This window comes from Anabrus simplex, chromosome 1, assembly GCF_040414725.1.
Source record: "Anabrus simplex isolate iqAnaSimp1 chromosome 1, ASM4041472v1, whole genome shotgun sequence".
NCBI classification, from domain to species: domain Eukaryota; kingdom Metazoa; phylum Arthropoda; class Insecta; order Orthoptera; family Tettigoniidae; genus Anabrus; species Anabrus simplex.
In genome coordinates this window covers 510,218,876-510,233,782 of record NC_090265.1, presented here as the reverse complement: position 1 = coordinate 510,233,782, position 14,907 = coordinate 510,218,876, and the positions used below count along the sequence as shown (strand labels likewise).

General features: G+C 37.7%; 1 protein-coding gene across 2 annotated transcripts in view; it reads left to right on the top strand.

Moving 5' to 3' along the window:
* Nucleotides 1-2,514: 2,514 nt before the first annotated feature.
* LOC136857036 (ATP-dependent RNA helicase p62) overlaps nt 2,515-14,907 on the top strand; it is a 154,868-nt gene continuing 142,475 nt past the window's right edge. Inside the window, exons 1-2 of one of the 2 annotated variants that reach the window (XM_067135384.2) lie at nt 2,515-2,550; nt 2,686-2,776. In XM_067135384.2, the coding sequence (XP_066991485.1) occupies nt 2,775-2,776 (2 nt within the window). In that variant the 5' untranslated portion in view covers nt 2,515-2,550; nt 2,686-2,774. Of the gene's footprint in view, nt 2,586-2,685; nt 2,777-14,907 lie in introns of both variants that reach the window. The other variant, XM_067135383.2, reaches the window with a different exon arrangement.

The window sequence follows — 14,907 nt, the reverse complement described above, 5'->3', positions numbered from 1 at the left end:
GAAGCGACCAACCTGCCCTTCTCAGCCCGATCACCATACCCCTCGTAACCCTCGTAAAGTCGTCTGTCTGCTGGAAATGCCTCCGTTGACGGCGGCCTGGCATTCTTAGCTATACACGTGTCCTGTGGCACACGACAACACGTTCTACAATGACTGTCGGCTGAGAAATCACGGTACGAAGTGGGCCATTCGCCAACGCCGTGTCCCATTTATCGTTCGCTACGTGCGCAGCACAGCGGCGCATTTCACATCATGAGCATACCTCAGTGACGTCAGTCCACCCTGCAATTGGCATACAGTTCTGACCACTCCTTCTTGGTGTTGCATTTGCTCTGTCAGTCAGTGTATATAACCTGATCGTTTGTTTTTTGTGGTGACTCTTTCTTCATTCTCAGTTTTCTTCTATTTTTTTACTGGAGCTGATTACTACCTTCTTTATGAAGCTTATCCCTTGCATGCTATACCATTACCGCTCTATGAGTTAATCAAGTCTATCATGCGCACCTCTTTTTCCAAACCCCCTGTGTTTTCTGTCGTGTGTATAATACAGTGCTCCCATTTGTTTATTTATTTATATTTATACAGATTTATACGATGTTTTATAAATCCCATAAGAATATTGACTGGGCAAAAATCACAAGGAGCCAACACAACAATTTATGGAGAAGAAGAGCACTTTAAAATTACAATTACACATTACACTCAGGCTCATAACATGTTGCAAGTAGTAGCAAAATATCTTTAGACGTCGACGCTATGAACAAATAGCAGTTTAAGAAAGTGGCAGGTCAAAATGCCGAAGAAACTAAATAACCAAAGAAGAGAATATAATTTTCAAAGTACTGGATGTGGAAATTAATCTACGTGGTAATAATATAAAGTAACGCATCATATAGCAATACAGCTACCAAATACAGTAGACAAAATACGCGACACTCAGCGAGATATCGAGGGACAGCTATTAGAGCTCTCTCTAGCGGGTAGACTTGAGAACTACTGATTCTGTCATAAGAGCACGTGTATTTGTGTGTGAAGTTTTTGGTGTTATTTATGCTTTTTCAGTGAGTTGACATAATTAAATAGTAGCGTGCGTCATTCCTTGATATCTCCTCTCAGCATGAGGAGAAGGATATGTGCTATGTTTGGCTGCAGTAACTATGACGTAGAGAAGAATGCGCGGTCTTTCTTTCGCCTCCCTCCTGACAAGAAAATGTGAGTAATATTGTGTTTGCATATATATTCTTCCAGTGACAAAGAGATTTTTATAGTACTTCATAATCTTCTGACCTGCTCGAACCATATTTTAACTGGCTTAAAATATAATACGCATATTTTATTTTATAGTGCAGCAGTTAACCTTCAATACCAATGTGTTGTTGTACGTGTGATCTGTGGGTTTTGAAATGCCACAGAAGTGATTTCGATAAGGGTACAAGAAGGAAGGGTTGTTACGGTTATATAAGAATTATAAGATCTCTTCAGATCATTTCCAGGCCAGCGACTTTAGAAATCCTCGACTATACAACCAAGTGTATGTTACATTTTTTCTCTAATTGTACGTAAATATTCCTCAAAGCATCACTATCGACAGTTTCATAATTTTCTTTCTTTTATCTCCCTTCTCAGATTAAAGCCGGTATTTTATAGATTTCTGTTAGTAGGCTTCATGTTAAGAGGAAAATTGTCCAGCTTTTAAATGTTAATTCATTGCATCATATGTGTAAGGCATATGTCGATATTTTTATTGACAAGTGTCTTAATGTGATGATACAATGTTTTTAAATGAGAAAAAGACAAATCTAACCGTAAAAGTTCAGGGAGGAATGCTAAAGCCAAAGAGTAATGCAAAAATGAAAGATCAAGCCATTCCACAGCAGTCCATTTTACATCTTGTTTATATGTCTAATTTCAGTATTTAAATAATAACCTTTTAAATAATTCTTCATTCATTTATCCAGAATTGCTTTAGCAACTTCGAAATTCATATCTCAATAATACTTTCTTTCTAGACGTGATTTATTTATCCCTTTTCATATGTGCATTTCCTTTGATATTTGAATTTAGCGCGACTTTTCAGTTCAAGGCAGTAGGAGCGCCGCCGTCGAATTGTCTACCATTTTAACAAGGCTAAATCCGTAAGTGTCGTGTATTGTGTCTACTGTATTTGCAGCTACTCTTGAACAAAATGAGAAATAAATCTACATCTTTGAAATCCAATTCTGGCAGCTTCTGTCGTTACAGATTATAGTAATGTAATGTCATAGAATTTTGCAGTACCACAGAATAAAAGAGTAAAATATCAAGGGCAAAGTCATTAAAATTTTACTCAAAACAATTCATTGATCAAATCTGTTAAATTACATCGAAAAATTATTCTCATTGAGAATATATTATTTATTAATTTATCAATAAATTAATTCTTAATTCGTGAAACGTATAAAGATTGCACAACAGAGTGAAGCACTGTGAACTTTACACGTATGCATTTGACTTCCGTTACTGAAGTACTATTCTAGAAATTACTTTCCTTCCGGCTCGATCTTCTTCGAGGTAAGGACGTGCGATAATGTTCGCTCTAAAGAAACGTAAGCCTATGTTGTGAAATACCTTACTAGGATTACTCAGTGGAAGATTTTCCGGTTGTTTTATGACCTGTGAATAACTTTTCCTTTCCCATACCCACAGCTCAGCGATTACCGTCCAGCCGCATTCTTCGAACTATTCTCCCGTCACCCGTCACTGCTAGTTATTCGTCTACGTTGACTGCAGAAAAAATGTAAGTACTTTCTGTACCAATTCAGCGGCATTTTATATTATTTGTACAGTTCAATATCAAAAACTTCTCCCACATGGGTTTGTTATTTGTTGACATAGGCGGTAGGCTTGACGTCTCTGTCGGCTCGTGTGGAGCGTGTGCCATCAGTTTTGCATGCATTTTTGACGTATCTTTCAAAGTAATTAATTGGTTATTTTGTTACTTTGTCGGAGAGCTCGTATGTATATTGTTAAAATTATTTCATTCTTTTTCCCGAGTGCTGTGTCTGGTATGAACAGAAGAGGATTTTTAAAAAAAATCTTAGTTTGTATGATAAACTCCTAAATAAAATATCGTATATGTAGGTATGATTCATTACATTTACTATTTTGAGTATCGTATCACTTAGAATGAGCGCTTACCACCCAGACATTTTTCTATAATTTGATAGTAATCTTGGCCTTGATCGGAGAATGCATTTTTCAGCAGACAATATGGCTGCATTTTACATGATTGATGCTTTGTTCTGTGGTGGGTAGCAGTTGTCGAGTCAAGCAGAACGATTGAAATGTGTGTCCCGAGGTGTCGACCATGACATTCGATTGTGCGGATTGCATGACGAGAGAAATGGAGAGCGGCGTCCAGAAACATAGCCCGAATCATCCACTTTTAAAATGCGAGGTTTTCTAAAGCATATGAGTTGACTTACAATAGTAGACCGTGTTGCTTTATAGATTTTGTAGTGCTGATGAACCTCTTCCGGCATCCAAGTTCCACCTTTGGACGTGGTAGAATTCACCCTTTAGGATAAAAAAATTCTGAACCCAAATTGGCGATGGCCAGATGTTTAACTGAACCCACAGTGGACACTACTTTGATGTAGGCAAGTGATCTGACACATAACAAGTGTACCGATATCTTCCCTTCAAGGAGCTCTACACTATGCTCACAGCAGATTGGTTTAAGCAATAGTTGATAACCTTATAAGGAATTAAACTACCAGAAAGACTAGAACATAGACACGCACATGCTGTTTCCAGCACATGAAAACAATAGATCTCAGATTAGGTGTTTAAACTTGGTAATTATTCTCCCTCGCACTATTTCTATCGTTTTTTCTTACAAATATCAGAGTTCAGTATTATTCATCTAGTCCTTAGCCAAAAACTAAAAATGCAAAAACCTCGGAAGTTGGGTAAGATAATCTCAAGTAACAGTGGCAGTATTTAAATACAAACTTGGACCCAACTACTCAAATATGTATTAATATTATGGAACTAGCGCATGTCTAGGTTATGTTAGCTGGGCAGTCTGTAAAAACTGCAGGGTGGTCGACCCATTAAAAAGGTTCTAGGGAGAACACTGGCAATAAATTTCTAAAATGGGTGAAACTATTGTGTGGAAGGATACTGAGTTGATGTGTAATACCAGATTTTATGTTCATTTCTCTGATTTGATTGTAAAATCAGATAATTTTATATTGAATGTTGAAAAAGTGGATATCTCGTGCGGGATGGAAATTATGTCTACGAACGAGCAGTGTCTCACATTTTCTCTTATTTGCCAAAATACCTTTCAAGTGAGACTAAGTTGCGTGAAACTCCCAACAGGTAAAAAAAACCTAGACACAATCAGGAAAACTAAAGAAGATTGGAGATGCTCATGTTAGCATGGAATGTGGAAATTCATAACAAGACAGTGAAGCTATCAGTGGAAACGTCCACTAAGCAAAAAATTGTGGTTCAAGATGCAGTAAATATCGAAGACTTGGAAAGCTCTGTACCTGAATTGGATAGTACAGGTCAAACTCTTCGATTGAGAAGTGTACCATATGTTGATAATCAGAAGAGTGATTAATTAATAAGTGTTCGCCTTGTGCCCATTCTCTATGTGAGAATATTCAAAGTAAATTTTCAGTTCTCACCGAAATAAGACTGTTTCAAGCAACAAAGTGTTTTTAACACCACCTTCCAAAAGTATACGAGACATTCTTTTCTAGGCCGAGAAAGTAATTAATGGAAAACTGAACTCAATCGATGTGGGGTGAAATATTATTTGATTGTATCAATTCCATAGAAAAGAAATAATTTTGTCTTTCAGGAGCTGTCTTTTGTCCTCAACATGTTATGGATATAATCCCTAGACTTGTTTATCATTATCTGAAGTGCCGTTTTTTCTTCAGAACGAAGGAAATCCGGCGAGATTTACAATATCGAACATCCGCCAAATCTTAACGAAAACTCTCGAAAGTCCAGTAACAGACAAATTGAGTTCAAGTGGTTCATGGGGGTTGTGTAGATCACAGGTATGTCACTGTAATATTTGTCCCAAATGGAACATAATTGCTTTTACACCAATAAACTGAAAAAAAATCTGCGGTAAATTAAGAAATACTGTCGTTACTAGAGATGTATACGTACTTACGGGCCGTAGACAGGACTCCTTTATGTTGTATTCTGCTGCTCGTGCCGTCTTTTATTTCTTTCTTGAGGTCCAGGGCTTGCACTGATGAATGGGAGTGCTATGTCTGTGAATTGTCATTATCTTTGTCCATATGACTAGCACGGGCAGTTCAAACAGCAAAATAGCATGATCCCTGGACCAGTAAATGTATTACTTGTTTGTTGAAAGGAAAATAGCATGATCCCTGGACCAAATAAATATATCATTTAATGAATGAGTTAGGTCAAAAAATGAATGAGCAACATGAAAACGACACCTAATTAATTCAAACAACTTCAGTGAGCAAAGACATCACACATGAAAGTGTTAAGGCCGGTCTTCACTGATTAACATTTAACATGTTACAATTGACATGTATATATTGTGATTGTCTTCCAGTTGACTTTGCATGTTAACTCAAGAGTGTTGAGGTTAACACTTTTAACATGTTGGCGTGTTTTCTGCCCCAAGTGGAAAACATGTCCAGTCAATTTGTTGTTCGTGAGATGTCTGCACAGCTTCAGCAGCTTCCTTGCTGTTTTCATGCCAACAGATGGCGCGAACGACGTGCTTCTCGTGAAGTAGGATTATAGTTGCAACACTGCAACACGCATTCTCTTTGTTATAAGCTGCAAATACAATACGCACACGTGTCTTTCTCTCTGCACTATACTAGAATTTATAGTCTGAAATGGAGTGGAGCAAGGAGATTACTCTGTACTGTACTTAATGATATAACAGAAAGGCATTGTTTGTGGGATGTCTCATCAAAGGAATACAGAGATAAAGCAAAGAAACAGTTTCCAGGAACTCGGAATTATGTATAATTTTTCCCACGAGTTTATCGAGGAAAAAAAAAAAAAACCTAGCGTCCCTCCGCTCTCAGCACAATCGATAATTGCAAAACGTTCAGAAAAGTCGGGGACGGGAGCGGACTGAGTTTATACTTCAAAGTAGTTTTCTTTTGAAGCAATGAGCAGGATGAGGGGATGAAATGTGCCTAATGAAACTGCATTTCTAAATCATAACAAGAAGCAACAGTGGCAATAACAAAGGCCAAATCCTCTTCATCTGAGTCCATTGTCCTTGTTTGAAAATACTATACACCACCTAAATGTATTACCACAAATTGATATGATGAACTACCTGTATATAAACAAAGGAAGTCAAGTTTAACGTGTTTATTAAGTGTGGACACGATTGTTAACATTTAACATGTTGATGGTGTCACCAGTTAACATTTAACATGTCGATAAATGTTAATCAGTGGAGACCGGCTTTTAGGCAAACAAAACACACACGGAAGCGCTGCGACATAGCAGAAAAAATAGTTGTAAGGTAGTGAAGTATGTATCCTTATTCTCTGCAAGTAAAATATTTAGTACCGTTTCTTAATTTACCACAGATTTTACACTTTGAGTAAGAGCAATTATCTATTTGGAACAAATATTGCAGTAACATTTGGTGGATCGAATTCGTTCTCGTAACCGTTTAATTGTAACCTGTCATAGTTTTTTTCAAAGACAATATACAGTATATGCTTATCAGTTATGGCAGTAATGGGCCGATTGCAGAAACAGTGTTTAGACTATGTCTTCGGTTGAACATGCCATAAGAATGGCTGCCGCATATCACACGATAATTGTTGCATGGCCAGGGACAATAAACAGGAAAGACATTAATAATTAAGGAACACTAAGATAATCCAGGGTGGCCACCCGTATGGAAAACCGGGAAACCAGGAAATGTCAGGGAATTCGATAAATAACGGGAAAACCGGGAAATGTCAGAGAATTGAGATAAAATCTGGAAATTCTTTCTTCTGCCAGATAAAATTGACATACCGTATATATCCGTTAATAGAAGCACATTTTTCAGTTTTTATAACATAATCTAAGGCATGTCTTTTATGCCAGGAATAAATTGTAAAGAAAATTTAATAAACATTAAAAAATTCAAGTGTGATCTCGAATGTGAAGTAACCAATAGCACCATAGCTATATGGATAGCCTATAACAAGCAGTAGCAACTATGATCGATCGAACTTTCAATGTTTTGATCTGCTTTCTATTGAATATTCTGTGTTGTTGGGGAATTGCGCGGCCTGTATTGCGTTCTCAGTTTTCTAATCGCTTAAATACATGGCTTCCACAGCGAAATATGCACATAGACAAAATTCCACAACCCAACGGATGACTGTGTTTGTTTATTATGTAATGACGTGTGCGATAGTCTCAACCTCGTAAAATGTAAAAATAGACAAAAAACACTGAATGCAGGAAAGTGTGAAATTTGCTTGAACTTAATACTCATTCGAGTGCTCATTCTTATTAGTACAATTATTAAATGTGCTGACGTAGGTAAACCTTGTGTAAATGTGTAATGCATCGTGACGCAGTTCAGGCCGCGACATGTTGAGTTTCTAACCTATCTTTCATGCGAGGTGTTCGGAAGTTTCAGGCACGACTAGTAGCTGGTATCACGTGTAATTTTGTGAATAGAGAACAAGATTTAAAATAAAGGGACATCACATTGTAAGATGAAAGTTGTTTGAGTTTGTGAAGTATGATAGTATGTATTCGGTCTTGATCCATCTAGTCCCAAGCTGCCATTCATATCAATTTATATAGATTGAGTGCAATCTCGAAAGCTGGCTGCCAACTGTATTGTCTACAATACATCACCACCTGGCAGCCACGTGGTTAAGCTACCTGGCTCGGCGTGTGCGGTATAGGTTTAATAGTCTTCAGTGTAGATGTAATTTTATTTACATCAGTGTGTTGGTTAGTATATAGTTCGTCTGTGTACCATACTTCAGTATAGTTCATGAAAGACAAGTGGCAAGAATGTGACTCGGCAATAATAATAATGTTATTGGCTTTACGTCTCACTAACTACTTTTTCGGTTTTCGGAGGCGCCGAAGTGTCGGAATTTTGTCCCGCAGGAGTTCGTTTACATGCCAGTCAATCTACCGACACGAGGGTGATGTATTTGAGCACCTTCAAATACCACCGGACTGAGTCAGGATCGAACCTGCCAAGCTGGGGTCAGAAGGCCAGCGCCTCAACCGTCTGAGCCACTCAGCCAGGCTCGGCAAAAATTGTCACCGTGGTCTCGATCAGCCATAACATCCTTCATATGGCAGTCATTAGCCGCGAATAATTTATTTCTTTTATTCTTAATAATAATGTACTGTCGGATATTGTTAGGAAGTGCATACACTATCTTAGTGATAGTGAAGTTGATACTGTTTTGAAGCTGTTACAGTTTGGGATTTTCTTGTCTGTTTCTTCCTTCCACATGTTTGTCAACATTAGGTCGGATATCTATAAGGCGTTCAATGCGTTTAGAATTTTCAACGACGTAAAACAACTAGCAAAAAAAAAAAAGAATTTTCAAACCATCTTATAGCACAGTCACAGTATTTCAGAGGAAATACGTTTGAACCTGAATAATGTGTAGGAACGTTGCAATTCAAGAAGTAATAATTTCGTGTGGCTTTTTCTAGCCGCGTGCAGCCCTTGTAAGTCAGACCCTCCGATGAGGGTGGGCGGCATCTGCCATGCGTAGGTAACTGCATGTTATTGTGGTGGAGGATAGTGTCGTGTGGTGTGTGAGTTGCAGGGATGTTGGGGACAGCACAAACACGCAGGCCTGGGCCACTGGAATTAACCACTTGAGGTTAAAATCCCCGACCCGGTCGGGAATCGAACCCAGGACCCTCTGAACCGAAGGCCAGTACGCTTACCATTCAGCCAACGAGATGGACAAAACAAGAAGTGAAGTGCATGAAAAAACTCTGCAATATTCCACTGGGTTTCTTTTACTGGCATCTTATATCAATTGTGCACAGTATGCAAGGCACAAGGACCAATGTTCTCCAAAATAGGAGCATCTGGATCATTTAATAAATTACTGATATCCCGAAGGAACTTTTTATTAACATTTGGGCCATCCATTGAAATTTTTAGTTTTTTTTAGATTGAGTCCTTGCAGTGCTTGTAAAAAAAACATTTAATAAGTCCTAGGCGGTAGAGTGACCAAGAAACACGGAATCAAAATAAGAAGTGCATACCTCATTAGTATCAGTGTTGAAACAACGAACTACAAAATCCATTTGGCCCATCTGAGAAACTTTATTCTGTGACTCATCAGAACCAACGGTGAAATGTGTGCACTTACTACACATCTCAAGAACTTGTTTATAAAAATAGGGAGCCAAACCATGAGTGATTGTATATGCAACTTTCGTTGTGTGCAGGTGACCTTCCGAAGCGATTTCAGAGTCTGGAAACATTACTGGGAACAAACGTACACTAGCTTCACTGGCACGTAAGGAATGGTGTTGCATGACAGCATGCATGCACCATATAAACTCAGCTTTGGGTACTTGCTCTTTTGAAAGATAATTCTGTAGACATCTCGCCTCTGGTGAATCTTCTTTAATGGAAGAAGAAGAAAAAGCAGTGGAGTCATATGTGATAGAGCTTGTTGTGGTAGGCAAAGGAAAATTTGTGTTTGCGGCCATGATATTAAGGCCGCTTTGTTGCTGAAAGAATTAGAAGCAAAGAAGTGGAGGGTGATGGCAGAAGCTCGACAGTCATTGGTGGCTATAGACGAAAAATGTCTTCGCTGAAGCAGTAATGGTAATCATTTTTTTAAATCCCAAAGTGAATTTAATTAGACTAAATTCAACTTCCAAGTTTTGAAATTAAATATGCACATTAATTGCTCATTTACTTTTTGGATTTGAAGCTTACAAAATGTATTTTATTATTACTGTCATAGCTGGAAACTTCCTTTATAATTTTATTTTTTGTTGTGTGTCAGGGAAAAAACAGGTTTTTATGTCTGGAAAACAGGGAAATGTCAGGGAATTTCAAAATTTGGATTTGGTGGACACCCTGTAATTCTAAAGGAAGTCGTGCCGAAATGTGGAAGTGATTTGAGCCCACTGAGGTCAGGTGAATTAGACAAATTATATTATACTGACTAAAATAAAGATGAAACCAGTTCCATTTAAAGTAAAACTTTAATTAAACATAGTATTGTCAAGTAGTTCAACATGAATCCCCAAATGAAATTATAAAAAATTATAAAACTCAATTAGACTGCCAATGACTCGTTTTGAACCTACGATCTCTTAGAGTGCAAGCAGTTACACATTATTATTGTTTCATCCTCCCTTCGCCGAAGCTATTTATGACTAAATTATACTCACCATAACTCCATAATCAAAGCTACACTTCCCCGTACGTTGGCGTGTCACTTTAGTGTCGATAATATTATGAGATTTAATTTCCACCGAAAGCGGTATACTTTTCTGTGGGTAAGTCATGCTTAGCCATATTTGAGTAATGTGTAGGAAGACGAACAGCTGACTGGCATTCGGTGCGCGCACCAAATTTCTTTGGTTGCGACAAGCAAAGAGTGGCATGAAAGATGCTCCTATCTCCATTTTCGTACCAATATTGAAACTTTAAACAAAATCTAGTTAAACACCGGCTGAACATTGTTTATGCAATGCAAGATCATGCTCGATTTAGACGTTTAGGTAGATGCCTAAGGTTTAAAACTAGTCGTCGTTTCTGCAGTCGGCCCAATACGTTTCCTCTGGTATCATTCCTAACACCAGCGGATCTGTTCTGTGGAGCTTGCCCACTCTAGCGATGTATGGCCGGGGGGCGCCTTGAACTCTGAGTCCTCACACTTGTTCTTATATTCGTCATGACCATACTTTACAATTTTCTTGTGCATCAAGTTGTTCATGTACTACGTTGCATTTTTGTTCCTCAGACCACAGTATCACCTGCAAATAGTGATAACTTCACCTCCCTATTCCCATAATGCTTCCTTTGTCTCCTTTGCAATTTCGTCCATAACCATTAGAAACAAAAAAAAAGGGGGGGGGGCAACAGCGACACTCCCATCATAGTCGGATTCATTTCTAAACCATTCTGTCTTTCCAAACTGAGTCTGTGCTGGTGGCATAGTTTTTGTACATTTTTGCATTAGTTTTACAATTTGTGTAACCAGTCTTTTTGACCATGGTTTACTACACCTCCATAGGAACAGTCGTATGCCTTTATTAGATCTATGAATGTCATGACCAATCTTTTCCGTATTCCCTCTTTGCCATTAATTGTCTCATACTGGAGATCAGATCCACTGTAGATCTTCCACTTCTAAATCCATACTGTTCCTCTTGCTAGTCTCATTTTTCTCATTCTCCTCTCAAATATTCTTCCCAGTATTTTTGCCACTTGTGATAAGTGTGATTCCTCCAATAATATTAATAATAATATATGAGGAAAATTTTAGGACCAAGACACACGGGAGAAGGGTACCGCCTCCAAACCCGGAAATCCACAGAAAAATTATCTAATATTGCGGCAGACCTCGGAAAAAAAAAGGCTAAAATTTTATGGACATGTTAAAGAGGCTTCCAGAAACTAGACTAACCCACCAAGTTCTTGAAAGAGTTGACAAACTGAAGAATTTTCCTTGAATACAACAAACAAAAGCAGACATGAAGAACGCACAAATTCTCTGTGAAGACATTTTGAATCGAAATATATATAGAAAGAAAATTGACAATTGGGAAGTTACTCCAGAGAATGAAGTACCAAAAAGAGCAGGTACCAAGTGGACGGAAGAAAGGAAAAAGATCTTTAGTCAACAGGTGAAAGCATCCTGGATCCTCCGCAAACTAAATCATAAATAAAGCTTCGTGTATTCCGAAAGGGACCATTCACGCATAATAATAATAATAATAATAATAATAATAATAATAATAATAATATTTATTGACAGCATAAAACCATGTTACAGGGTTGTTAATATGTAACTAAGAATTTTTTACATAAGGCATGAAGGAGAAGTTGGTAACGTAAATATCAAATTATCTCGGTATACAGTATCATAGGACAAATAGGCTAGGTTACCTAATGGTTATGATTTTAGTACATTTAATTTTCCACCTTTTTTCATAAGGTAAGAGTGTGAACTGTCAAATATATTGTACCGGTAAAAGAGCCCGACTCTCAGATTATATTTTAAAGTAAGCAAGAAGATAGTTCTCAGGGCTAAAACTGGGTGACTAGTAGCTAGGGCTCGGTACAGGAGGTAGGGTCCTATCTACAAGAAAACTTTGATTCTGACTGAACATGAGTTTATTCATGTAAGACATGAAATTGCACATCACCTCCAGGTAGATATGTTGTCTTCCACATGGTCCTATGATATGGCTCGGATTCTCCAGTTCACCAAGCCAGGCAGGTTGGATCACGCTCCAGAAGATTCCAGGGACTCCGTACAGAAGCGGCTGGACTGTCTGGGTTGGTAGAAGGTAGAGATGCCTCGAACTTTCGAGGCCCAGGTTGAACCCCGATGATCCTGGTGATGTTGCAGATAATCATTTACTACCTCATTCCAATGTGACTGAGAGGGTTGATGTCTCCAAGGCCACTCGCAGTACTGATAAATCTGAGTTCATAAAAACCTTGGGTGATTAACCTATTAGCGAAGTCACTGGTTATTATTCATCAAGACTTTCAAAATTTAACACTCGTAAAAATGATATGTCTCTGTATACGAGGAAAATATTTTCAGAGTTCACCACTAGCTAAAGTCTTCGTCTCTGAATAAATACTGGCAAAAAAAACACAAGTCCCTTCTCATGAAACTATGACCAAATTTAAAGTTCACCACTGGCGAAGGTACATGTCTTTGAATGAACACGGACGAAAAACATAAGTCCATCCACATGAAAATCTGAATAGATTTAAAGTTCATCACTGACGAAATTTATAAAGTTTTGAATCAACACTGGCGAATGTACAAGTCTTTGAGTGAACATGTACGGAAAACACAAGTCCATCCACATGAATAAATTTACAGTCTATCACTGGCGAAATTTATAAGTCTTTGAATAAACACAGGTGAGATCCTAAATTTATGTTTTAAAGACGTTGAATGAAGTTAGAGTTCATCACCGGCAAAGTTTATAAGTCTTTGAACCAGTACCGGCAAAGTCACAAATTTATGCTTACGGGAACTTAGAGCACATTCAGTGATCATCACTATCAAAGTTTGTAAATCACTGTTAGAGGGATGAGTCTCTTAACACTCGCAAGTATTGCAGGTTCAATTTATGAAGAATTCGTTCTTTAACATACGTAAAGAATACAAGTCCAATTATGAGTTTAACACACGTAAATAATACAAGTCTATTTCATGAATCATTGGAAAAGTTCCATTCTCGAACACCCGTTGTAACTGTTCCACCTCTTCAAAACACTTGGGGAGATGAGTTATTTTCATGGGACACATGAATATTAAATAAACTATTTGTGGCTTGCCCGCAAATTGCCACGCAAATAGAAACAATTAACATTCCATGGTTCCCCATTTCTCTATGTAATGTTTGGGCGCCATGGTTCCAATTTTAAATAAAACTGTAAACCAAAATTTATATTTACTAGCATAGAGACTTATACTGAAATCACAGGGGTAGGATTTTAAATAATTAACCATTAAGTATCGCTTAAGAAAGAAAATTAACGCGATATAAAATACAAATGAATTTATTATACAAAAAAATGAGATGAATCTGAAAAGTTTCCTTAAAGCGTGGAGGGATTTAGAATTTACTGAATTTACTATTGCTTGCTTTATCTAATTGAAGCTCACCAATTGCAGCTTCCGTTGAAGTCATCTGGTTTCCGTGGTTACTCGTTCTCTTCTTCTCGATGTAGACTTTGCTCCATGGACATCCTTCCTTCCTTCTCTTATATGGTACGGGCTATCTTGACTAACACTCCCTACTTGCCTAGTCTTTAAATTAGACATTGGCCCTATACTTGTAATAACTGATCAGCGTTGATCGTATGAGGAGAAAATTCAGAGATATGAATTTTTCTATATTAGAAGAAATCTCAATCCAACTGAGCTATACTATTTATACGGTACAGACTTGTACAAAATTTCCGTAGACTTGAACTAAACATAGTTCTTCGTCCACAATATTTATTGAATATAACACAAGCCATAAGCTTGTTTCGTTTCTCATAGAACCGATAACATTACCGAAGCGACAACACATTGTACAAAAATAACTATGTCGCGGAGCGACCACACACTGTTTCAAATATCAAATCACGTCGTTCAAAGTAGATGTTCACAGTAGAAGTACTAGTGATGGAGTATCTCGTAGTTAGGTTGTAAGGTTGTCAGCAGAAGTTGTACTTAGTTAGCTCCTGTTCTCGTGTTGAGAATCAGTATATATCCGGGCTCACCCCCACTCTTGGTAACAGTTCAATCTCAAAACTCATATACAACGGAGTATCTGATTCGATAGATCGAAGCATCAACTCCCCGTCCCTTCCTCGACAAGTCCAGAAGGCGTGGCAATGATAAGCCTCGCGCACGGGTCGCTGTTTACTAGCCTTGGTCATAAAATAAACCCATGACACGCAAAATCCCAAGCTTCAAGAATAACCCTCCGTATACACAAACATGAGATGAAATGAAAACAACTATGTCTCAACATATTGACCGTATTTACAACATAATGAATTCTTATCCTACATAATATAATAATTTAAATAGTAAAACGATGTTTATTATATATACAATATGATTCCAAAATGCCTTGATTACAACTGATTGACGTTGAATAAATATGTTATTACAAATAATTGCCGATGGC